General features: G+C 34.2%; 3 protein-coding genes and 1 non-coding gene across 6 annotated transcripts; 2 read left to right on the forward strand and 2 right to left on the reverse strand.

Moving 5' to 3' along the window:
* LOC18611964 (alternative NAD(P)H-ubiquinone oxidoreductase C1, chloroplastic/mitochondrial) lies at positions 879 to 6,614 on the forward strand. The gene is made up of 11 exons (XM_007048487.2): positions 879 to 1,097; positions 1,184 to 1,383; positions 1,825 to 1,920; positions 2,811 to 2,877; positions 2,992 to 3,175; positions 3,527 to 3,620; positions 3,754 to 3,966; positions 4,718 to 5,119; positions 5,341 to 5,417; positions 6,166 to 6,269; positions 6,364 to 6,614. The coding sequence occupies exons 1-11, from the start codon at positions 1,058 to 1,060 to the stop codon at positions 6,501 to 6,503; spliced, it is 1,617 nt and encodes a 538-aa protein (XP_007048549.2). The 5' UTR covers positions 879 to 1,057; the 3' UTR covers positions 6,504 to 6,614.
* LOC18611965 (fatty acid amide hydrolase) lies at positions 11,138 to 18,691 on the forward strand. Its single transcript, XM_007048490.2, has 20 exons — positions 11,138 to 11,332; positions 11,805 to 11,914; positions 12,833 to 12,893; positions 13,457 to 13,647; positions 13,843 to 13,972; positions 14,222 to 14,299; positions 14,381 to 14,528; positions 14,759 to 14,871; positions 15,773 to 15,848; positions 15,939 to 16,010; positions 16,113 to 16,164; positions 16,401 to 16,472; positions 16,594 to 16,674; positions 16,950 to 17,053; positions 17,157 to 17,249; positions 17,575 to 17,643; positions 17,769 to 17,833; positions 18,007 to 18,068; positions 18,195 to 18,290; positions 18,380 to 18,691. The coding sequence occupies exons 1-20, from the start codon at positions 11,233 to 11,235 to the stop codon at positions 18,434 to 18,436; spliced, it is 1,830 nt and encodes a 609-aa protein (XP_007048552.2). The 5' UTR covers positions 11,138 to 11,232; the 3' UTR covers positions 18,437 to 18,691.
* Positions 19,026 to 19,097, reverse strand: TRNAQ-UUG. Its single transcript has one exon. It is a non-coding gene; the product is annotated as a tRNA-Gln (tRNA).
* Positions 19,591 to 25,774, reverse strand: LOC18611966 (filament-like plant protein). 3 transcript variants are annotated; one of them, XM_007048492.2, is made up of 5 exons: positions 25,605 to 25,774; positions 24,707 to 24,988; positions 23,133 to 23,313; positions 21,073 to 22,430; positions 19,591 to 20,114 (listed from the first exon to the last, which is right to left on the reverse strand). In XM_007048492.2, exons 2-5 carry the CDS (start codon positions 24,818 to 24,820, stop codon positions 19,740 to 19,742), a joined length of 2,028 nt encoding a protein of 675 aa, XP_007048554.2. In that variant the 5' UTR covers positions 24,821 to 24,988; positions 25,605 to 25,774; the 3' UTR covers positions 19,591 to 19,739. The 3 variants fall into 3 exon arrangements, with proteins under 3 accessions (XP_007048554.2, XP_007048553.2, XP_017969743.1); XM_007048491.2 differs by lacking the exon at positions 25,605 to 25,774 and adding an exon at positions 25,133 to 25,163; XM_018114254.1 differs by lacking the exon at positions 25,605 to 25,774 and having other exon boundaries at positions 24,707 to 25,183.

Below are 26,957 nucleotides of genomic sequence, written 5' to 3' on the forward strand. Positions count from 1 at the left end.
GTTAGTTAAAATGTGACTTGTCATTTTATATTATATGACATTAACATGTTAACATGATATGATGACATAACATGTTAACATGACATGATAATATAACTATATGATTTTTTTTATATTTCACATTAACATCATATTAGTGCAACATCAACGCCACGTGATATAAAAAATAACAATTGATATTTGAACTGATGACAGTTAATCAATTATTTTAATCAAAATATCTATTTGATTTAAAATAAAAATATAGTAATTTGATTGAATGTAATAACAAAATAAAGACTTATTTAAGAACATTATATATACCTTTCCATAGACTCAAACTTCAAGTACTAATCCTTATTAGATTATACTTTTGCATGTTTTTTACTTTGGTTTTGTACATTTTTGTATTTGTTGATAAATTTAATTAAATTCGTTACCTTATTTAGTTACATAGCAATAATAAATGAATAAAATATAAATTATGGATTTGAAAAAAAAAGATTCGAATCTTATTTTTTAAGTAAGAGATCATGTATTAACTAAAAAATTAAATATTCAGGTGTATTTATAATACTAATTTTAATAATAAAAATAACTTATAAGACAAAAAAATTACGTAGGTGGCAATCCAGTTACATTATGAAGTTGAAAAGACAAAAAGAAAGCAAGTCAGATAAAAATCGTATGATAATAGATAAAGGATCGGATACGAGGGTCACGTGGCATCTACTATTAAAAAGTAGTAAAAATATTTAAATCAAAATTTATACATATCATTTTTGTTTTTTATTAATTTTCATATATATATATATATATGATTTAATTTAATTTAATTTAAGAGCATCAAAATTTTAATATACATGGATCAACCAAATATAAAATCTCAACTGCATTTTAGTACTAGTGGATATTGCCTCTTGCCCAAATCCATCCAAAGTCCAAACACGTACCTCAGCGTCCAACAGCGGCTGAGTGACGGTTTGGGTGTGCTTGCGGCGTGTCACCAAAAGCAGCCGTAGAAAACAGAAAGACTAACCCCCATTTCTGCTTAACTAACCACTTTGTTCAATGTTCAATGGCGTTCGTTGCTTCAGCTTCACTCCTGCCTTTCAACAGTACTCTCTTTATTTCTCTACCCCTCTTTTCGTTTTGCTTTGCACTATCTGATTTGGCAAGAAATGGTGTGTTTCTTTTTAATTAGGAATTTTTGGCGGGGGAAAGAAATGGAATCAACTATTTCCTGGTTATTCGACGAGATTGAGGGTTGGACCCTCCGGTCTATCGAAGTTCAGGACTTGCAGTTTTGCTTCAGCCGCTACGGGGGGCAAGGCCGGAGGAGCTTTAACAGAAATATCCCAAGCTGATGAAACGCCTCGTATTTTCTCATGGCCTCATAACAAGGTTTGGCCCCTTCCTTTAACCTTAGGAATTTATTCAAATCCCATTTTCTATCGTTGTTGCTCTATTGCGTTGGGAATAATACTCCACTTCGATAAACTATGGACTAAGGAAGGAAGGGCCAGTCGAAGTTCCTAATAACTCAGTTTGACAAAAACCATTCCAATTAATACTGAAAAAGTTTAGTATAAAGACCGGTTAACTTGCAAAGATCCTGTCATAATCGTGTCATGTCAAAGTTAAAGTATCTATATCTTTAAATATAGTGGCGACATGAACCCGACACAATTAAGTAATCGTGCAAAAAACCTCTAATACTAGCAGCATTGGACATGAAACAATAAAATTGTCCACCTGCGTCAACTCAATATCACATGAAAAAAGTGCAAGAGATTTGAGTTTTCTGATTATTTTGTAAGTTAATGACAGAATTTCTGTTTATAGAGGCCCAGGGTGTGCATATTGGGTGGCGGATTTGGTGGTTTATACACTGCTTTAAGGCTAGAATCACTTGTATGGCCAGACGACAAGAAACCTCAGGTGTGTTGACATTAAATTTTGATTGTGTTGTTTTTTAAAATGACATAGTCTGCAGAGTATGTATAATATGCTGACTGATATGAGTAGATATCTGAAAACTACAGTTTCTTGAACTTTTTTCTTTAATTTAATATAACCAATTATATTATAATCAATATATGATTATGTATAATATAATCAATTTCTTCACAATGCTTTCTTCATTACACAAAATATGTCATAGTCGATCTATGTTACTAGCTATTGGTGTTCTATGTACGAAACCTAAAATTTGCATTTATCATTACCTATGTCCTAGTCATAAGAAAAAGGCTTGTACAAAAGGAAGCCTTTTTAACCCTTTAAGCAACAAAAATCCCCTAAATATAATCAAAAGGCTTGTATGAAAAGATGCCTTTTCAACTCCTAAAGCAACATTAAAAAAGAGAGCAATTTTCAAATTCAATTCATAGCACTAAAATTTTCCATATCCTCTTCTTAAGACCTCAAAATGAGGAAGCCTCATATATTACCACCTTCTTTTGGTTTTATTTAAATTATTTAATGAATTGCATGTAATTGCTTTTCATCTTTTCATTTTAATTAATTTTTCTTACTTTTGAGACCTTTAAGTCATTTTTTTCATCTGTTTTGTCCAAACATATGTAATTCCATAGAGGAAAGTGTATATATGTATGCTATGGATTTTAACCACTGCTCTGTCCACGAAGGTGTTTCGTTTCAAAATGTTGGTATTGGGAAGAAAAATGTTTTGTGATGTCATATTACCCTTTTTTCTGGTAAAAAGAAAATAGAATTGAAACATTGATATTGGTGACATAGACATTGTTTCTTAATTCATTTTCTCCCCTTCTCAACTCATTTCGTCACGTCATTGAATATGGGATCAGGTGCTACTAGTTGATCAGTCTGAACGATTTGTTTTTAAGCCAATGTTGTATGAGCTTCTATCTGGAGGTTTGTTTTCTGGATCAAATTCTGAGGACATAATTTTGCTTAATGAATTTAGTTGAACATTCTTTTCAAACGAAAGCAAGAGCTTGATTGTAGTAGAATTATTTTCTGGTGCAGAAGTAGATGCATGGGAAATTGCACCTCTCTTTTCCGAGTTACTTGCAAACACTGGTGTTGAGTTTTTCCAAGACAGGGTAAAACTATTACATCCCTCTGACCACTGGGGAACTAATGGTCCTAAACAATCAAGTTGTGGGGGTACTGTGCTGCTTGAAAGTGGCCTTCTCATTGAGTATGACTGGTATAATTTTATAACCCTGACTACCAATACTAATTGTTATGATGATAATTGTAAAGGTTTGTCTTAAAGACCCCTTCTCATTGACTATGTTGCTTTCTCCTCCATTCTTGTGCTATGATTTCTTGACTTAGAGCCACTGAAATACATATTCTAGGTATTTGGTGTGAAAAAATGTATCATTGGTCTTGTATGATTCTAAGACTATTGGAATTCAAAACTCTGGAAACATTTAGGAATTTTGCATAAATGGTCTTCTTGATTAGCATCCGCACACACGGGCTTTCTTATTTGAGTTGCTTGTACTTTTTGAATGCCCATCTGATATTCTTTTATCTTATCTTGGGCAGCCAGGTTGGTTCTTGCTTTGGGAGCTGAAGCTAAACTTGATATTGTACCGGGTGCATTAGAGTTTGCATTGCCATTCTCCACCCTAGAGGATGCATGTGTAAGAGCCCTCCAGCTACCCCCTTGGCTCAAAAGAGTCTTGGTTTAGGTTCTAGTTTGCTGAAATCTGAGTTTTATATCTTTACATGTTACCGTTGTTTTTACATCTTTACATGTTACCCCTGTTTATGCAGAAGGTTGACAAGAAGTTAAGAGCATTGGAGCGGAAGAATTTTGGAAAAGGTTCTCTTATTCGTGTGGCTGTAGTTGGTTGTGGTTATTCTGGAGTGGAGTTAGCTGCCACAGTGTCAGAGAGACTACAAGATAGAGGAATAGTACAGGCTATTAATGTTGAAACCACAATCTGTCCAACTGCCCCAACTGGAAATAGGGAAGCTGCCTTAAAAGTAAGACACTAACTTTTTGGAGAACATTTAATTTTTTTTTTATATTAAGTGATATGGTCTAGATTGAATTCCTTGGCGGGTTTTGGAGAAAAAACAAAGAGGGTTGTATCGCTAACAATTGAGTTACAGAGGAAATGTGTGACATTTGCATGCCCAAGGAGGGATAATTAATTATTTCCAAATGGAAATGGGCTTATACCAGGCATCAACTTTGAGCTTTTACCTATTTTACACTGGTAATGGATGAATTTTCGAGGCATATTCAGGACCCTATTATTTGGTGCATGCCTTTTGCTGATGACATATTTTTGGTGTATAAAACCAAAGTAAGGCTTCTTGTTGTTGAATACTATTAAGTTACAACTTTAAATTAAATTCTTCTAGCATTGGGATAATTTCATTTGAAATATTACTTGATTTGCTTTCCTAAATTCATATGTACAGAAGGTGGCGAAATTCTGCAAACACATGTAAAAATCTTTCAAATAGCAGCTAGTGCATCATCATTTCAGTTTCAAGCAGAAGTTGATTTTTCATTGTTTACATGTGTTCGTATCTCTCTGCAATGCTCTGATTACAATATTATTTCGAAGAATCAGGCATAGGATCTTTGAGCTTCATGCAATGATATGTGCCCCTAGACATTAGGAGTTCTTATAATCCTGTCTTATGCTTTTAGTTCTCATGTTGGCAGTATGTATTTGTAGCAGCCTTAACTTTTTTCTAATAATTTTTGTGCTATTGGTACCAGGTTCTTTCATCTAGGAAAGTTCAACTTCTCCTGGGTTATTTTGTTCGCTGCATACAGAGAGTAAGTGATGTAGAAGCTTCAGCAGATGCCACTGGGATAAGAGAAGGAAAGGATATTGCAGAATGCAACTCTGAGAAATATGTTTTGGAGCTGCAACCTGCTGAAAGGGGATTAGAAAGTCAAATTCTGGAAGCAGATTTGGTGTTATGGACAGTTGGGTCCAAAGCTCTTCTTCCTGAACTGGAACCCTGTGACAAACCCCATGAACTTCCCTTGAATGCCAGGGGACAAGCAGAAACAGATGAAACTCTCCAAGTTAAGGGCCACCCACGCATATTTGCACTTGGTGACTCTTCTGCTCTAAGGGACCCAACTGGAAGGCTTCTGCCGGCCACAGCGCAGGTATAACCTACATGCTTTAGTTTTATTGTAAGATTTGAATATATTTCCATTTCACTGCTTGCTGAAGCCCTGTCAAAACTTTTGTTGTTTTTCTAAATGCAACTTTAGGTTTTCAACTGGATCCAGAACTACAACTTCTCCAACCTATCAATTTTTCCTTATTTTTGTTTTTTCATCATCCCAATTTTTGTTTGATTGACTTGCTTGCTTGTCATTCTCAGGTTGCTTTTCAGCAAGCAGATTTTGCTGGTTGGAATCTATGGGCAGCAATTAATCAACGTCCTTTGTTGCCATTTAGGTTAGAAATTCAGTCACTTACTAGTACGAAAGTTAAAATTGCATCAATGAAGTTTTTTCTGTTTTTCTCTGAGCCAGTAGCTTGATATTCTTTTTCTTTTCTCCTACTCTTCGTCTTGTTTGCTAGTGTTTTATTTCAATGGAGCATGCATATTGTTTATCTTCTTCATCAAGTTTACATATTAACTGGTTTAATTGATTCCTTGAAATTTTTCACAAGATGAAAAGTACTCACATATGTATGGACATACTCGATGCTGTTAAATAAGTCTAATATGAAAATTAGGGGTGAAAGGTGATCTGAAGTTCCTGATAACATGTAGTCCCAAAATTCATGCTGCAGTTGCTTCGTTTGATATTTTGATAAAGAGTTAATCATACTTGGACGGTAGATGTTTTACATATTTTAAAATTGTTATGGAAGTCTAGATTGCATTCTCTCAGCTCCCTCAATTGTTGGGTTGTTTAGCATGCAAATAATAGTATGCTCTGTTAGTATTTTTTTTCCTTGCAGCCACCAATTTTACATCTGCTTTTTATCCAGTGTAGTGGAATATGTAAAGTCTTTGGGAACATAGTTATGTGTTGTTGGTGGACAGCATCTGTGTGAGTGGGTGCATGTGTTCACTGAAGATGGTAGTCATACATTTATGTCAATTTGTATGCTCAAGATTGGTGTACTGCCTTAAGTTGTATTCAAGTTCTTGAACCAGAATAAGTTTTCTAAAACTATCATGTTTGGGTACCAGATTCCAGAATCTGGGAGAGATGATGACCCTGGGGAGAAATGATGCTGCCATTTCACCAAGTTTCATTGAGGGGTTAACCTTAGAAGGTGCTATTGGTCATGCTGGTAAGTTTTTTGTGCACTGATTTCTCTCAATATCCTCTTGCATGTCTACTTGTTCTTCTATTTTTAGTTTTTAACCAATTTTACATCATGTCAGCAAGGAAAATAGCGTACTTGATCAGATTACCGACCGATGAGCACAGATTTAAGGTGGGACTCAGCTGGTTCGCCAAGTCCGCCATAGATTCAGTTGCATCAGTACAGAGCACTATAACAAAGGTTCTTTCGGGCTCATAGATCACTGTTACTCTGTTAGGAAGCAAGGCTGATTACATCATTTGAATCATGTATTGAATGTCACCTTCTACGTCATGGATTAATTAAGAGCATGTTGGACTTATTTTTTTTTAATTTAAAAATTATTATAAAGTTTTTATGAAAAATAATAGCTTTTAAAATTAAATTAAAGTTATTTGGTAAATTTACTTTTTATAAGTTTTTTTTTTTCATAGATAAGCTGTTGGCAAAATAATTTATATAAGCTCTAACTTTAATTAAAATTACCATAAAAGATATTTAATAAATAATATTTTATTAATTATGAATTTTTTTATTCAAAATAAAACAAATTAACTTTATTTTTTTATCTATTTAAAATAAATTTTTGAAAATATAAAAAAGATTTTTATATAACATAAAGTTTATAATTAATAATAAATTATAAAAAAAAGAGTTCAATAAATAATTTATAAGTAACACATAATTTATAAATAATTTTTATTCAATAATAATAAATAAATAAAATCAAGAGAAAAATTGAATCAAATAAAAAAAAAATGAGAGATGGAAGAAAGTAGAGAGTCGACTATTAAAACCTTAAACTTTAACAATGGAGGAAAAAAAGAGAAGTTTAGGGTGTCAGTAATAATTCAGGAAAATCACGTTTAGTTATTGATGTTCTTATTAACAAAGTTCACTTTTATGAACAATATTATCTCAACAATCATAATCAACAAATATTATTTTAATTTTCATCTAATTTATCTCAACAACCATTAACTTATTTAATTAATTATTTCAATCATAATCATCAAAAATTATATATACTATAAAGAAGTTAAAAATAAATAAACATCATATAATTGTCATATCAAATAATAAATTAAGAAATATCAACTAATAAAGAGAGTTTTCAAAATAAAAAAAATAGAGAACAAAATGAAAAACAAAGTAGAAAAAAAAAAGAAAAAATAATACTTTAATGTAGTTTTGAATTTTAATTTTTTTTTTAAATTTTTGTAAGGACGAAAAAAAATCTAAGAATGATGATTTGCAGAAAGGAAGAAAGGATAGGGAGATTGATAGGGAGAGAGGGAGGGAGTATTTTTTGAGAGATGATTCTTTTGGAAAAAAATAACTCTCTTAATAAGTTACGTGTTTTTTTTTTTTTAAAGAGAAAGCTTCTAATTGAAGTTTTTTTTAAAAAAATTTTATTTTTCAAAAAAAAACGTAAAATTTTTTACGAAATCTTATTTAACTCAGCTTTTACTTTTAAGCAGTAAAATAAGTTAAATATAAATCAAGTCAAACGGGTACTTAAAAAAGATTTCCTCTTTACCAATTTCAGTGCTGAACAGTTTTCAGGGAACAAACATAAGTTGTTAATTCTCAAAGTGCAAGAATTTGACTTATGTGCTTCATATTCAAAGATTTTACGATGGTAAGGCAGACAAATCTAGTATCCTTGTGATCTCTTATTTTGCGTTGAATTTGATCGACCATTCTTTCATATCTTTTTGTATGATTTATATTTGGTTAATATTTCAACTATTTCAAACTCTATTAGCATTGATCAGGTATATCAAATTTCAAATTATTTAAATCATACAATAAAAAAAAACAATACTTTCTATTGATACAATAAAAATAATTATGGAATTGATTTGAAATTTTATGGGTATAATAATGATTACTAATCGATTGTTAAATTTGTTAAAACGTTTATCATGCTTAACCTTCGTTAATGATTTTAGTGACTACAACGCCCTCGCAGTGATCTGCCCTTTGTTTCTGGTCCAAAAGTCAGTTGAGAAGCAGACCCAGTATATTTTCTGTGAAGTTGTGGGCAGACTTGAACCTTTCGTAGTCGTTGCTTTCAAACCGTTGTACTGACAGCTAGTGTATGTCGTAGATCAAAGGCGAATAAGCTACAGGGTGGGAAAAGCAGAAATTGAAGAGGTAAGAGAGAAGGTGGTAGTGCATTAATTTATGTCAGTGCATTAATTTATGTCCTTACTTGATTTTTGAGGATTAATTTTATGGGACATCCTGTCCTACCTTTTGAATTTTTAGAGAATTACTTGTGAGATGGTAACATATGATTTGATTAATAGACTGAATATGAAATGTGTCACTCAAAGACGTAAATCCATCCTAATCTCGAGTGGAAGCAGGACACATTCACAACAAGGCCTTTATCCTTAATTAGGATCACGAAGCAAGGACTATTGTTTTCCATTTTCGAGTAAAGGGATCTTCATCATGTTCCCTTTCGTACAACATAATAAATCAATGCTTTAGATATACAGTCTGTCCATTCTCTTCTGCGCCTTTCACATTCAACCTTTCATTCATTTTCTTCTCTTCTTTTTTTTTTTTTTAATTTTTTCTCAAATGGGCTCGCGTGAGTTTGTTAAAAAATAAAAAAAATAAAATTATTTTAAATTTTTTTTTATTTTTATTATCTTTAATTAAATTTATGAAAAATTATTTTAAAATTTTTAAATATTTCAAGTGACATTTTCTAATATTATATATCAAATTGAAAATTATAAAGGCCAGGCCCCAGCACTGACAGCAAAGAGTAGGAAGCAATTGGTAGGCAAGAACGAATCACACTGCACACCATTAAACGCCGCAAAAAGTTGTTGTGCTACTCCCTACAGATCTCGGAACTTGAATTGGATGAATCCACGCCTAAAATTGACTGCCCTTTTAATTACCCTCAGAGAGCAAATCCACCCTTGTTGTCATCAATGGCATTGAGCATTAAATAATAATGGGCCAAAGAAGCAGAAGGGTATGGGTGTACCCACCGGAGAAGTTAAACAATTATTGTATGATTTTGTTGCCATGATTTGGAATTTTCGTATCTACTTTGTAAACTTGCTGAACTTCACCAAATCTGTATTACTAGACTATTAGTTGATATAGTGAGGCTGGCGTCTTGACTTCTGTGGGAAAACCCCACCGCAATTACTTCCATTAATTAAACCTCCCCACCTCATTCACTCTCTCTGTCTCTCTCTCATTGCATAAGCTTCCCTCTCGTTGTAAAGCTTTCCTATTGAATGATGCAAGCACACTTCTATTAATAAACTAGTTAAATGCTCATGTGACTGTAATATCTTTTTAAGTATAAAGTGCATGAATTACAAAAAAAAAAAAATTCAAATAAATTTTCATTCTTTTTATCAAATTTAATTAAGTTTTTTTATTTTACTTTTGAATCAAGTAAATTCTTATAATTAATGATTAATTAATTATTATTAATCAAAATAATATTTATCATTTTATATCATGTAATGTTGACATGACATGTTGATACATCATAATGATGATAATAAGACATATTAATATAATCATGTGATATTTTCATTTTTCGCATCAGTGTCACAGATATAAAATAATAAGTGATATTTTAAATAATTATAATTAATCAATTCTTACTCCTTATTCTCCATTCCCCTGTGGGGTTTGACTCATGTTTATGTATTTTTCCTACCATATTTTAATATATTCATATATATATATATATAATTAATATTTGATACATTAATAGTACGTACTTTCGATATATAACACAAGACTATCAAATCCTAACATCTCATTAATAAGATATTCTTTTAAAAGAAATAAAAAGTTATATCAAAACCTGATATGGTTTTCAGACCTCATCAATCTTTTATTTTCTTTAAAATAATATCTCATTAATAAGGTATCAAAATTAAGTAATCTGATGAATGATAATATATGAAAGTTATACAATGTTAGTGCATCAAATATTTTTTTTTTATATATATAATAATATTTTCATGTTTAATATTTATAATAATCAATAATTGATGTTTATTTATATGAACGATGACAATATATGTAAATAATGATAATAATAAAATAATAAATCTTATCACTCCATTTCCACCATCGTGTTTGCTACGAAAACTAATAACACTATTTTATTTAAGATTTTACCTGGAAAGATTTTTCTTATATTTTTCAATTCTTTAGTGAAGAGCTAGCTCAATAGAAAAAGAAAAAGGAAAAGGAAAAGTTACTTCAAAGTTTTCTACATGGTTGAAAGTATGCAAAGTAAAACCTAAGACCAATGAAAGAAGTAATGCAAAATACATTAATTTTGACATAATATTTAAAAAAGTTTTTAAATTATTTTACTTTGAATTGCCTTACCACAAGCTAGAACAATAAAAGTTGCTCATCACTATTCTTTTTAAAGGAAGGTAGTCTAATGTTTACATTCAGAATTCAATGTGTGTGTGTGTATATATATAGTTAACAGCTGTGTGCTGTGTGCTGTGTGCTGTGTGCTGTGTGCTTTTATACAAGAATGAATAAACATAAACAGGAGGCTCTTTTGGCAGCCTGTCTGGGGACCCTTATTGGCTACTGCCCAACCTTTTAGCTGACTGCACTTACCCCAGATCAAAATACCGTTAAAAAGGGTTTTGTTTTTTTTGCGATTTATAGTCTGTAAATAGGAGCAGTTATCAAAGCAATGAAGAGATTGATCTTAACTATGACCTAGTAATGCTGATATTGGCAAACATTATTGTTGCCATCTCCGCACACTCTAATGTCACTTTCTGTTCTATCCGATCCAACTTGCATATAAATTATATATTTTTATATTCGTATTGCTTGGAAAACATTGTTTTTATTGTTGAACCTCTCGTCTGTTGAGAAGCAACTACCATCCCCCCACCAAGTCCACAAGTTTTCCAGCAAAATGGGATTGTTCAGGGCTGCCGGCGCCGTCTACAAGCCCGTGGTGCAGATTGATCTTGGTCCTGCCAGCAATGAGTTTTACCTCCAAGCCAATGTCAAAGGTTTTCTGCACTACTTCCATCATCACCACCTTGCTGTTGTTTCTCTTTTACACTAATCTCGTATTTGCTTTTGTGGTTTCAATCACTCTGCCTCAAGCTGTTGCTCCAAGACTCAGTACAATTATAAAAGTACTGGTCGGAAGTTGTATATATGCTGTTAGCTTCAGAAACCGACAGCTTGGAAGTCCTGCCTTCATCGAATTGTTTGAGAATTTCTTTGTTTTGTGACTGAAACGATCAATCTGTCAAGTCCCTTATTGACTTATATCATTCACATATGCCTCCTGATGAATTACTGCTTTAACTTTCTGGTTTAAATGAGTAAACTGTTTTGATTTTTGGAATTCAATTCAAGCAGTTGAACTTAGGATCACTACCCTTGAATACCATGTTTTACTTGCATGATCTTCCAATTTCACTCTCTTTCTCTGTCTGCTGTCTTTCTGAATTTTATTGCCTTCTCTGCATATAGCTCCTCGCATGGCTGGATTTCTGGTTAAAATCTTTGCCTGGTTTCTGGAGTCAAGGATCTTTGGAACGTTGTTGTTGTACATATTGAAGAGGAACAATCTAATTCACAAGGTGCAGACTTCTCTTTTGCTTAATTTTCTCTCTCTCCCAATAAAAATTCCATTTATAATTAATCTTTTTTGCATGACCTTGAAGGAATGCCAGTCAATGGTCCTTTCACAGTTACATTAACATGACCTGGCTATGGTCTCAAACCTTTAATTTACCTGACTAGAGACAAAGTGCGGCACTGCGGTTCAACGGCCGCAACCCTGTTTCAAACCTTGTTTCACTAGCACCCATGTGATGGCACTTTAATGAAATTTTCCTATGATTCTATTCCGGAAAGTACAAAGTACAAAGACTTATTGGCTTCAAGTTAGGAATATCTCAGAATGATTTCACAAAAAAGTAAAAATTTTTTTGTTGCCATTGTACTTCTTGCTCTTTCCTCTTAATTCTCTCAAATTTGTTTGGTGAGACAGAAATTTGCCAGAAAATATCTCAAAGAAGGAAAAGATATGGACCTAGATTGAATTTCATGTAAACCTACAATTTGGGACCTGGACTGACATGCTCCAACTAACATTTATCTCTGTCTTGACTTTCAAGGTTCTGTTTCACTCTGACTTAATTCAATTTCAAACTAGAAGGGGTCCTAGTTATTGCGCCTTCCAAGGCTTGGTTTCTTAACTTATCTCAATTGAGGACCAAATAAATAAATAAACATTGTATAGCTGCAGATTTCTCCCCCTTAACTAAGAATTCAACTTGTCTCAAAACACCCAAATTCAGATTTTTATTAGCAGAAAGTCTTTCCTCAAAAATACTTCCAACTTTTATCTTATTGCAGATTTTTGCTCAAAAACACCTCTGTTGTTGGCCATTTTCTTCAAAATTCTCTCTGACTTAACTTGTTTTCTACTTTGGGTAGAGTTGAGTTGCCCACAAATTGTTTTTTCTTACTAAGAATGTCTTCCCCCTGAGCAGCTTGTTTCGAATGCAACACTGGAGGAGTCACCTATGTTTGTTCCCTTGCATCCTTTCGTGGGTATGTATGCGTTTGTTACTTTTCACAAATTCTTGGATAGAGCAGCTGGTTCATCTTCATCACATAAATAGGATCAGACTTTTGTCTACATCTAGAGTAAAATCAGTTTATGGAAGCATTTTAAAACTACTCAAACATTGCATCGTAATGTTTGCTGCCATTAAGATGTCTACGAAATTTCTATCACTTCCATTTGCAAAGCGGAGTAATGTTGCATCTAGTGGACTGTAAGAGAAACTATAAGAATAATGTCATCACTCCATTCCAGTGTTTGGGCTACAATAGTTGCAGGTAGGTCAGAATTGGTCTTGTATATTCTTGCACCAACATCTGGGGAAAAGAAAGGAAAAATAAAAGAGAAGTCCATCTAGCCTAGGGTATGATGTCTTAAGAATGGGATAGGTCATATAAATTTATACTGCTTTTTTGCTAGTAGTTCTGTAAGCTTCTGTTTATCGTCAGTTAAACATACCTTACATCCACATGTCAAGAAATCAAAGCGCGTTTCGTTTTCAAATATATTTACTTCTTGTCTTTTGTCTAATTTCATTATATCAACACAGACCTTAATGAACAAGAAGTCAAACACATTGACTCTGAGGCATCTCCTCCAGAACGAGTTCAGCATGCAATAAATTGCCTTCCCTTAACATTAGAGAAGTCACTAGATGATTTGAAAAGCAGCTGCTTCCGTCGCTGGACAATAACAGACTATTCAAGAGCATACAATTCTGGAGAGATAACTCCACGGATGGTATCATTCTAGGCTGTTTAGCTTATGGCATATTGTTGATTTCCCATTTATATATGTGATTATATATTCACCCAAAGAATCATTTTTGAGCCTTTCTACCAAGCTTGCTTGTATCCATACTTTTTCCGAGAATTGAAACCTTAATCTTTTGTTTTAGTTTACCATGGTCATGGAAATCAATTCTCAATTGTACAGGTTGCAGAGCGGTTTATAGATGCCGTGCGTGAATCCTCCAGTCATCCGTTGCCAATGTCCTTCTTCATTAACTATGATGCTGAAGATATCCTAAGGCAAGCTACAGAGTCAACTCTTCGGTATGAAAGAGGTAACGTTTTTGGTGCAATTAAATCACCATTGTTGCAGATCTTAATGTGCTTTTTTATTGAGACGTTGTTTGTTGGCATTCTCCTGTATCATAAGGACATATGTATTCTCCATGATGCTGCATCTGCTAAACAAGTTAACAGTTTATTGAATTCGAAACTTAGCAAAAGTTAGACTTTCATTTTCATGTGGAATCTTTTTGTCAATATGGTATAGACCTTCACATAGCTCTCATTGCTCTCTTCTTCAGGGGAGCCAATATCGGCTCTAGATGGAGTCCCAATTGCTATCAAGGATGAAATAGATTGTTCTCCATATCCAACTACAGGTGATTCAATGTTTTTTACGCACATCAATTTTCTTTTGTTAATGGTACTTTATGTCCCTATTTTATTCTTGATTCTTCTAGGAGGTACAAAGTGGCTGCACAAGGTTAGATCTTGCAAAGGCGATGCATGCTGTGTTATGCGCCTCAGATCCTGTGGTGCTATAATTGTTGGGAAGACTAATATGCATGAGCTTGGAGCTGGAACAAGTGGGATAAATCCTCACTATGGGTAAGAATTGACTATTCTGCTTCATTTCCCTAATACCAAAAATGCCAAATGTAAATACTTTAATATTCTCCATGAATTTGTTTCGCCATTTTACCCATATAAAGTATTATCAATTAATTTATAGGCAACCAACGTCACTAAATTTAAACACTACTTTCCATTGCCTTGTCTAAGTCCTTTCGATGCAAAAAGTTAAAGATGGTAGTATGTTCATTTTGTGAATGCTGCAGGGCTGCTAGAAATCCATATGACCCGAACAAAATCACTGGTGGTTCTTCTAGTGGATCTGCTGCAGTAGTATCTGCAGGATTATGCCCTGTCGCCCTTGGTGTTGATGGGGGAGGTAAGTATATCATCCTTCACTATGAGTAAACAACCACCAACATTTGTTGACAAAATTAAGAACAATGATTCTGACTAAATCATATTTAGCATTAGGATAACTTCTTAAGAAAGGAAATATTGATACCATTATTTTTTTGATTAACTAAAATTCTCATCATAAGTTACTGCATGAATAATACTTGTAGAAGTATTAAACCTAGTTATGTATTGCAGTTCATTAATGTATGGATTGTAAATAACTCATTTAGTGCAGATTCTTGGAAGACTTCTTATTAATGTTAGAACTGAGATCTGAGATGCCCTTGGCAACTCAAACAACAACTAGCCTCCTGAGTTAATAGTAAAAGTTAATCTGTCTTCACTACAACTGCATGAGTCTTCTGTTTCTTTTGGTCTATGTGATCAAAATTCTAGTGCAGTAGTTTATTCTCATGCTTAGTAAATCAAAATAAATGCAAAGTCTTTGTTTATATGAATGTAAAAGTATAAAGAGTAAGTATTATAACAGAAGTACAACTAAAATAGAGCTTGACTCTTCCACCTTTTAAAGTACTCCAAGGTGGCTGAGGCAGTTATTTTTGCAAATGAATGTCAGCACTGACTTTTTTCTTTTGATTCTGTTGGATTTCCAAAACTCAATGGTAGACATCTAGATTTAACCTTCAAGAGCCAAACTACAGTCATATCCTTTATTGTTACCTCCAACATAGAAGAAGTTTGTGGAATTCTTTTCATATTATCCAGTAATGGTATTGAGCATGAGACGTGTGCTTCATCAATACTATGACAGACAGACGTCACAAAAAGAAGAAAGAAAAATTATTCTGGATTATTCTTTACAAAATTGTACCATGTAAATAAGTTTAAAGGACCAATATATCATCTATGGTTCTGTATAGGGTCTGTGCGGATGCCTGCATCTCTTTGCGGTGTTGTTGGGTTCAAACCGACTTTTGGGCGCATACCTCATTCAGGGTGAGAACTTGTATAGGTAAAATAATCATATATAAGTTGCATTAGATGAAAGATCTAGACAATATCTGAAAATGCATGTGATGTTTCCAGTGTTCTTCCTCTGAACTGGACAGTGGGGATGGTTGGAATACTAGCAGGCACCTTAGAGGATGCATTTATTGTGTAAGTATTCTTTGCCCTTCTTTTTGGTCAATACATTTCCTTGACTTCCATAGGTGACTTTGTTAGTCGTAGCTATGATTCAGATTAGTTTTCTGTTTTCAGTTATGCAGCTATTAATGGCCAACTTCCGTCAAATCAGCCAACCACTTTACCTGTGAGTACAAGTTCTTTAAGATCGCATAAATTCCGAGTATCTGTTGTTGTTCTAAATGCAGACCATTCTCCCTTTTAAGAGTATCTGTTTTCAGTTATGACCTTGTTTTGCTGGTTCCTAATAATGGCCTTGCGATGCCTTCTCTTTACTGCTGAACCATAGAGTTTTTACTATGAGCCACTCTAAGCTTGGAAAACTTTTGCTTTTTCTTCTTTGGCTCATGGATAACCTACCAGCCCAAAGCATATTTTCCACTGCTGAACTCGACAAATCTAATATCGGACATCAAATTTGCAAGATATGGAGAGGTTAGTGATCTAATTATGATCAATTAATATAAGTCCATTTTCATCATGAATTATAGCTTAAAAAAATGAGATTTGTAATCCCGGTCATTCTATTTTCGAACCACTAATTGGTTGAAATTAGTGGTTCAATGATTGCAGCGATGAAATCAGAATTTGCTGCTCCAATGCTCTGCACTTGCTCTGTGAGCGTTACAAGTGGAAGGTATTAGCAATGGATGTTTCTTTTAACTAATATCTACCCATGTTTTGACTTTTGATGTTATGATTTTTTGTATATAGACTATCGTAGCTATCAACTTCTCTGTTGTTAAAGCGTAATCAAATGATAAACCTTCTGATATATAAAAAGCATTGGTGCAAAATACAAATGGGGTAGTTGATTGATTCTATTTTTATCTCAAAATAGCATATGTAACAGAATTATTAATTAAACGCCAGTGATTGCTCACTAATCTGCAAAGGTATGTTATTCACAAGACTGTAGAGGTTACTATACCAGAGATAGAAGCAATGCGCCTGGCACATTACATGACAATTGGTTCCGAGTGCAGCACTTCCTTGAGTTCTCATTTGGAAAAGCTGTAAGTTATCTTCTAGACTTTAACCTCCACATTATCCTCATATGTACATTTTCTTCAGGATTTAAAAGTTGAGATGCTGACAGTCTAAACTTGTTGATTATAGGGATTTTGCAGAATTAGGATGGGATGCAAGAGTAGCACTTAGTGTGTATGGTGCTTTCAACAGCAAAGAGTATTTAAAGGCCCAGAAAATTAGGTACAGGGTAGCCAATGTTTTACTTATTATTTTCTGTAACTTGTCACTTATAAAATAAATGATTGTTAATGATCTGATCAGTCATTTGCTTCTATTTTGTCAAAAGCTTCATGCGAAATAGCTCAAAGTTTATTCACTTATGAAAATAGAAACCATTTCAAGAAGTAAAAAGTCAATGTCAACAAAGTATTCTTTAAAGTCTACTTATATTAGCGGTCAAACCTCTGTAGGCATGCTTCACATTAGAAGATGCACACAGGTTTATGTGGTTCTGATGTTACATTCTGCAAACTTGCTAAATAATGTAGCTTGACTACACATGCAGGAACCGTCAAATGCAGATTCATAACAACATATTTGCCAAGGCAGATGTCATAGTTGCTCCAACAACAGGGTAAATTCTTTTTTACTGCATCAGCTTGCATCTATATTTCTCCAAGGCTCTAGATAAGATTGTCAGTAGCACCTTCTAGTCTTTGACTTTTAAGTTTTATGAACTTTGATTTTATATATAAACAGTGTGACTGCATACTCAATATTTGACGATGCTCTAAAGACTGGTGAACTTGACTACATAAATGGAGGTACGAAATGCCTAACATCATAGTGCTATCCACATGCTAATCCTGCTTACAGTTTTGACTAATTTTCCAGTATGTATTTATGTTTAAATATTTTCATGCTTTATCAGTATCAATACAGTTAGTAAAGGGAAGGTATTGCATAATGGAAGTTGACCATTTTGTCATTATTTCAGCTGCACTTGTTCGATATCAGATAGCAGGAAATTTTTTGGGACTACCTGCTGTGACTGTTCCAGTACAAACTTACTACTACAACTACTTCTGATCTTTACATTGTTATGTTGTTCTTTATTAGTGGCTATCAGCTTCATTCAAACAGTACAAACTTTACTAATATGAACTCTCCTTGTCTCCTTGATAGGTTGGTTATGACAAAGCAGGTTTGCCAATTGGCCTTCAATTTATTGGGAAGCCATGGTCAGAACCCACGTTAATGCACATAGCATTTGCAATGCAGGTAGGCTGTTGTGCTTTTCTGAATGTAGTTGTTTTTGTTTATACTGACTAACATATTAGGGCTGATATGTAAAACAATTTTGGTTGCAGGCCTTAAGCATCTCAGACTACAGAAAGCCAAAGATTTTCTATAATCTACTTAAATAAGAAGTGAGCAGGGCTGGGAGCCATCAGAATCCTTCGGAGGGTAATCAGACACCCAAGATTATTGCTTTCAACATAGCTTCTTTCTCTTGATGAAATGACCTTCTGCACCTAACAGACCATGGATATGTCAAAATGTGTGAACAGCTTGGAAGTGTGTATCAGGTCATTCATATCAATAATAAACAGACTAATAGATTCAGATTATCTATATATATGCATGTGGGACATCAATTGATCTTCACAAGATTTAATTTAGTTGAGGTTTATGGATGTAACTTGATCCAATTCTTATAGTAAAAGGAGCTGATACAGAATGGTGATGGGGTGGGCAGGGTTCATGTCCAACCTTGCTGATGCGTCTTAAGTTATACCTAAGACCTTCATTTGGTAGACATGGGGGTAGGAAAGAAAGCAAGCAAGAAATTTTGGTAGACCCACCAAACAAACTTGGAATATTATATCACTTGTTGGATCATGAGTGAAGAAAACTTTTTACATCAGGATAAGAAAAGTTACAATCTAGTAAAAGGGAGTTAATTGCATCTATCATCAACCATTTCAATGTTCTTCATTCAATTGACATGGTTAAAGGTCCTACCGGGAGTCGAACCCAGGTCGCTGGATTCAAAGTCCAGAGTGCTAACCACTACACCATAGAACCTTATTAGCTGTTTTTCGTTATAAGGCCATACAAGTGACTATTAACAAGGCAACGACGTTACCCTATTATCTGTTTTTTTTTAATAACTAATTTTGCTGCAATGATAATAGTGTTAAAAGTTTAATAGATTCAAGAATCAAGACTATTTCTTTCATGGTTAGGACTTATTCAGGGCCTAGGGGGAGAGGTTAATGAGGCTGCTCAACACGTTGCATTACTTTTCATCTGTGTTTAAATTTGAATCCAGTAGATATAATCCTCTCAGCCATGGAAATGCTTTTCTGCTTCACTTTGAAACCTTTATATTGAGACAGTGATCTCCATGAAAATAGACAATGAACTCCTGGCTCTGTCATTTGAATCGTTTCCAAGGTTATGCTCCCTCAAGTCACCCAGACTCAATCCAACAAGTGAGAACCAGAGCCAAAACTCCAGTCAAACATCAACAATGAAATCCAAAATTGCAGGGCAAGTGAAAACATGGAAAAGAATATGCTATAATTATATATGTTATGTATACTATATCTTCTTTCAATAATTTTTGTTCACCCTGAGTAATCATGTATTTAGATACCTGTTGATGGAAAATTTTTTAAGTTAAATGATTTTGGTCTACATACAAATATGACTGACAACAGATACTCAGACCTGTTTCCCACTCCTACTTCGTGGGACAATTTTCCCGAAACCAGTTCGACTTTTGTCAGAGGCAGTGACTGGTTTTAGTGGTAATGTTGACTCCACTGCATTGCCATTCTGTGAATATTTAACATACTCACCAACTAATTTAGAAGATTCAGCCCCTCTTTTTGAAAAATCCATATAAGTAGAACCTGGTTTCGGTTGTTCCTCACCATTTTTGGGACATTGTAATCCTCCATCCACAAGCTCCAGCGGCTTATCAGGGTCAATCAGGAAATCGTCCAGCGTAGCAAGGGATTTCAACTGCCGGCCAAGAGAAGCAATTGTCTTCTGGCATTCAGCAAGTTTACCGGCAGCAATTGCTAGCTCCTTGTCCTGCATATAACCAATAACATGTTTGTAAGATTATAACTAATAGGACAGGCAGTTTATATATAGAAGAAAAGAAATCTAATTTTACTGCATCCACACCCAAATCTTGCCAAATGATGATGTCAATTAACAATTATCATATACAGGGAAGATAGTCTTTGAACAATTTTTGTAGTAATATTAAATGTACTCCTCACAAACCCTTTATGGTCCATTATGACAGGTCACAATCCTATGTCACATGCCACGTCAGTTTAGTTTGCATACACAAAAAACCATCAGTTGAAGTTGGTACTCTCCAGTACTCCAACAGCAATTAACTCGATGTAATGTTATTGTGCAATGCGTAAAGCGCTTCACTTTTCATAATTCCCAGAAATGCATTAGTCACCTAATATAATTAGCAGATATGTATAACTAGGATGTTCTTAAAAAAGACATCAATGAAAATATTTGACTGGTATTTTGAAATTACTTGTCCTGATTCTATAGGAAAGATCAAGTTTTGATATTTTTGACAAAGTTGCAAATCAAATATAAATGACTAGCCACATAAAAAATAAAAATATTCCTCTGATAAGCATGTCCATGGTTCTGGGAGAAGTTAAGAAGGCATTTGGCACATATAGGAATTGATTATCAAAGCACATGGGAAATTAAGCCAAGAGTCATGCAAAGCTTGGTAAATTAAGGCAGCAAATACATTCCCACATGACAAATAGTAAAATTCAAGTAGGATTTTGATGGAAAAACATGCAGAGGCCCTCATTGTAATTAACCTCACAATCCCGAAGTCATTTAAAGCATGCTTGTGAGCATCCTGCATCAATAGGATGCTGAAGTTGTCAGTTGATTTAAAATTTGCATAAAGGTCTTGACCCTTGGAAAAGAATATATTTGTCTCTTTTTGATGCATTCTAAAGAACGTCTATGATTAAAACAAACATACTAAATAACTGACCTGCTGCGCCTTCAACTCTTCATTATAACTAGCCACAAGCTGGCGCTCTGCGTCAAGTCGGAGCTCGGCTTCACGTTTCAATTTTGAAAGTTCATCCTCCAATTCTTTGCATTTGCTCACGTTTCTGGCAGACAATGCTTGTTCCCTTCCAACCTCTTCTTCTAATGAAGTAACTTTGGACAGTAAAGTTTTTACTTCAATTTCAGCATCTCTAAATCTTGATTCTGCCACTTCTCTATTCATATTTGCAACTTTTACTTCGTCCTCTGCGGCTTGCTTTGAGTTGTCAGCAAGAGCTAATTGAGTTTGAAGATCTGCCAACTTTGTCTCAGCTTCCCTTAGTTGATTTTGCAATGTTTCAAGCTGCTTTTGAGATTCAGTGAAAGCCAACTTCAATTCCAACTTTTCTGCTTCTGTCATTGCTAGCTTCCCCTCTAGTTCAGCAATCCGGTGGATAAAGGTTTCAACTTCAGCCTTCAATGGGTTTTCAACTGTACTGGTTTGATCAGATACAAGACCAGCCTCATTAAAACCAGTTGCACTTTCTGTATCTGGCAAAGCTGCAAGCCTTTCCATTTCAAGAAAATCATCCATGAGATTGATTTCTACTGAAGGGGCCATGATGTTTCTTCCAACAGCCTTCTCATTCCTAAATTGATCAAGTTCTGTAATTAGGGCAGATGTCCATGCTTCTGAGCGGCTTGTCTCGCATTCATTCATCTCCAACCCACTCATCTTGCGCATATTAGTTTCAACTGCAAGTAGCCTGTCCCCACTGTCTGATTGGCTATCAGTAAAAGAATCAACACAAATTGAGGAGGCAGCGTAAGACTTCTGATCATTAGCAGGGGATGCTTTCCGAGCGATGACTTTTAGCTTGCGGCACTCAGCTTCAAGCTTAGCCAACTTCTTTATGCTCTCCAAATGTTGTTTGCTGGCAGTTTCAGCTGCTTGGGTGCTCAGGTCCCTCTCAATAATCCTAAGTTGTAGCTCCTCAGCTCGAGAAAGGAGCTGAAGTTTAAGGGCTGAGTTCTCTTTCTCAAAAGCCTCGAGCTTTGGATGAAGATCAGGATCAACTGAGGCAGCAGTCTCGCTTTTTGTGGTTTGAAGTTGAGCCTTGAGATCCACAAGCTGACTCTCAAGCTCAGACTTTGAAGATTCCCATTCATGACATTTCTTGGCAACAGCTTCATGGATTCTCCGTTCTTGCTCTTCTCTCGCTTGTCTAAGTTGTCTGACACATTCCTTCAGTGCCCCATCAAGATGACCAACTCGATCTTCAAGTGCTGCAGTTTTCTTAATAGCAGCATCAAGCTGTTGCTTCAAAGCCAACACATCCTTTTCAGCCTTCTCCCAGCCTAATTTCAGATTTTGGAAAATGAAAAAGCAGATAATTAACTTCACTATTGCAACAGATCTTCAGGACAAAAAAATATAACTTAAAAAAAATAACCCTAGGCTTCTAAGAACAAAATGCGACCAAAATAAACTATTCCTCATTAGTTGACCACACAACATGGACATGACTATTAAGGTTATTTTCTCTATAAGCATTTCATCTCTCAAAAGTATCAAAGAACAAGTTGATCTTTGCTTTTTTTCTTCTCCTCTCTCGTCTTCTTATCCCTCTTTCTGCTGTACATCCGTAAACCAACTTAGCAATATCATAGTTATTGAAAAGAAACGGAAAGTGAAAATGCTAGTATCGGGTTAACCTTCTTTTCAAAAATAAATAGATAAAAATAGAAGCTAAATTTATAGTCATTTTATGCACCACCATTGATATTGGGTCAACTAATTTCTTTTCTCACATAAAGAAATTCTTTCCAATAAAGAAATTAAAACATAATAGTACAGTGACATATTTGCCTATTCTTTGACTAGAAGGGAGATAATGATCATCAAGAACATGATTCACTTACATAATATTCATATCAAAATCTTTAAAGCTTGTGATGACCTTAATGTCATTTTTTATCTCTAAAATTAATAAATTCAAGGGGGAAAAAAACCATCCACTAGCAGATTTCTAGCTTAGGTTGGAAGCCCAAAAAAGATACCTGACACAGCTTCTTCTGCAACTTTAGCATGCTGCTTTACCAAGTCTTCTTTGGCACTGATGTTTATAAGAGCAGCTGATAATTTCTCTGTTAGAGACTTCACATTATCATTAACTTCTTCATCCATGGGTACTGCTTTTGATGTGACTTCCAGTGATAGAGAACTATGAGTTGCACCAGCCTTTGACAACAACGAAATATCAGATTGTCTCCAACCAAACCAACAGAAACTAAAAGCATTTACAACTTACAAGCATACAAATGGAGTATGAAACTATAAAAGCATGCCTCACATCATATGAGAAGAAAATTAGTGTAAGACAAGCACATAGGAATCAAGGTAACTTTTGTATAGCTTATCTAGGTCATTAAAAAACTATCATAAACTGTACATGACCTCCAAGACATTTGAATTCATTGAAAAATTAAAAGAAAAGATGAAAATAAGATAAATCCAATGACAGATGAGCACATGCCTGAATCATCAAGAGAGCACTTTCTTGCCCACCTACAGTACATGCCCCTCAACCATTGTTCATTTCCTTCATAAAGTTCAGAAGAAACTAAACTCTGGTCCATTATGCTTGTGTAATAAATAACACTACTAAATAATAATCGATGGCTTGGAAAGTTCCAAAAACAGCCTTCTAGGCCTTGCAAGGATCTGACAGAGTGATCTAATCTAATCACCTCTGTCAAAGGTGATTGGCGGCTCTTATGACTTCACAGATCCAATCACAATTTTCTTTTACTAAGTGAGGAGAAATAGACGCTTCAGGACTCAGAAGTACTAAAGCGGGCTTTAAAAACTTTATAGAGAATTCCTGAGTCATTTTGGAGTGCCTAAACCAAGTCAATTCAGCTTCTCAAGTTTCAAAGCCTTCAATGATTTAGGGCTCATCATTCAACTTTTCACAAGTGATATTCAGGTGGAAATGAAACACAAGGAGCAAGCTGAGTACACGACAAATATGCAAGTGACAATGACAAAGAGGCCATAGCTAGAAACAAGCTAGGATCTTTCTTTACAAAGTTCAGGACATCTGCTCTGTTCAAATTATGACTAAATGATACTCAATGTAAATAAAATCGTATCAGCTATCCTTATATAGTAACTGAACCAAGCACCAAAATTGAAGAAATGATCTTAACAAAAGCAAACATCCAAAAAAATTTTAGCAAAAGGAAAGCTCCATAAATGCCAGCACATAAAAGATGAAAGGAGAGGCATCTGACTGCCTAAGCAAGAATATCCAGACCCACCTATTGATTTCATAAGAGTCTGGGAATGATAATTACTTTGAAGTAGCCAACCAACAGGACCATCCAGAAAGGCTAGAAACCCGTATTGAGGCATTTTTGGTTAAACTAGATTGGTGTCAATCCATTTACAACCAAAAAAGAGAAGACCCAAAAGAATTTCATTTAAGTCCAAAATGCAAGCAATGGCTATATACTTTAAGCACAAGTGAGAATTCTTTTAAAAAGGAAAGGCAACAAAGTGAAACATATTCTTATTTCCAGAAGGAATGGGCAATGATGATTTAACCAAGTAAATAAAAGAAATTAAATACCTGCTCATCAGAGAATCTCTCAGAGTAAGATGAAATGGAACCTCCTGAACTATCAGTTTCACCTGGACTCTTCTCTGTAGACTTTCTTCTCCACAGCCAACTCCTCCTGTCCATCTTCAACCCCAACACAATCCAACTTTCGTTTTAATCCATACTCTTTTTTCTTTTCTTTTGAACTGTTGGGGTGAACAAGAAATGAGGGATTTTTCTTTCTGTTAATCTAGAGCCAGTCTTTGCTTAGAATCCACTCCCAAAGACAATCTACCCTCCAAGAAGCAAAACCTGATATATTTCCATAATTATAATTATTGCCTAAAACTACTTGTATTATAAAAAAAACAAAAGGTCAACAGTAGATGATTAGCACTAGTAGTACATTTAAGTAAAGAAGGGTGAAGAAATTGAAAGGAAGGGGTAACAAATTACTTGAGAAAGATGCAAAAAAACTGAGCTTCCCATAGAAAAGTCACCTACCCCCCCCCCCCCNCCCCTTCAATGCAGTCCCCCAAATTTTACGCCAGACATTGCTCTGAGAGAGATAGATATAGAAAGCTAGACGACGACATTAGACCCTCCCAATGCCCCTTTTCACATTCACATTTATGGCAACTTCGCAATGCCAACCTCGAAAATTAAAGCAACAAAAAATACTAATCGACAGCTAAGCCTAACTGCCTATGCCCGCCAATTCCTTCCGCTAAGCCTACCACCAGAAAATTACTTCTTCCTCATTTTATCCCAATCCCAAGAAAAAAACGACAGATTGGAAATCCATAAATAAATCTGAATTTCAAAATCAAAATAATTTCGATTATTAATAGCAGGCATTTACTACCAACAACAGAGCCTAAGACCCATCCACATCAAAATATACCAAATTAAACCACGAAACGATTACCAAATAAAAATAATTCAGATGAGAATCAAATTGTTTCTTTCTTTTCCTCAATTGTACGCCCAAAATACCAAACAAGAAGCATCCGTGACACCTGCCAAGCACGAACATGGCGGGCAGAGATTGGAGGAATGTCAGTAGGAATGTAGGGAAGGGCAGCAGCTAAAAGACGTGCACATTTTTCAAATGGGATTCTTTTTTATCATTTCCTTAATCTTTAATCAATGATTGAAAACGGCATGTTAAGGTAGGACCATGTGGGACGTGCTATGAAAAGGGGCGGCTGGCCTCCATTAAAAGGTATACTTGGAATATTATTACTAGCATTTTTATTTTTTTGCCAGATTTTTGGCTTGTCTTTATTAGCCTTTTTTTTCAAACTGGGGTTCGGCGTTATTCCCGCCCATTGATGTCGGATTAATTATAGACGTACATTCAATGTAATAAAGAGCAAACAGTTGATAATTATAAATTTATTAATTAATGATGGAATCCATATTTTTTACTTGCAAACAAGTGTAGATAAAGATAAGTATAGCAATAATTTATTAGTTGGACTTTAAACATTTAATAATGAATTGGCTCGTGTCACTCATGAGTTGATAGCCCTTTCTTAGAATTTATTTATTAGAACACGAATTTTAGGTGCATATTCTAATTTAAATTCAGGAAGAAGAAAGGAAATAATAAAAAAAAAAGCATTACTTTGTTTTGGTAAGTTATGCAATTGACTTTGTTCGAACCAAAAAAAAAAATTGGTCCGATCAAAGTGAGTTTGATTTTTTTTTATCAAGTTAAATGATTTTTGAGATGTTCGACTTCAATTTTAGATTGAAAAAAATTTTAATCAAATTGAGATTTTTTTATTTTTATATATTAAAAGGGTTTTTAGTTATTTTTAAATTTATTTGAGTATGATAAAATTTATATCTATTCATATTAAAATTTAAATCTATTCATATTATCTTAAATTTGGGTAAAATATTGTAAAAGACTTGTTACCGATTGAAGCAATTTGATTTTCGATCCATTGTTCATTTCGATTCAATGTAATTCGATTTTTATATTCATTGTTTATTTTGATTCAATTTTATTAAAAAATAAATTTTATTTTTTCGATTTTTAAAATTTTAACATTAAGCCAATTACTAGTGTGTTGAGTTCACATTTCTAACCTAAAAAACATATGAGAGGTAGATGTTAATATATCAAAAATTCACTTCATCTCTTAATGCAAATCCACCTAATTATATAAGAAGACATTTATATATCAAAAATCCATCTCATCTTTTATTAAGAGATCTGATCTCTTCAAATGTACAATATCCTCATTGTATTAGCTATTGCCATAAAAGA

Source organism: Theobroma cacao, chromosome 1 (genome assembly GCF_000208745.1).
Source record: "Theobroma cacao cultivar B97-61/B2 chromosome 1, Criollo_cocoa_genome_V2, whole genome shotgun sequence".
In the NCBI taxonomy this organism is placed as follows: Eukaryota; Viridiplantae; Streptophyta; class Magnoliopsida; order Malvales; family Malvaceae; genus Theobroma; species Theobroma cacao.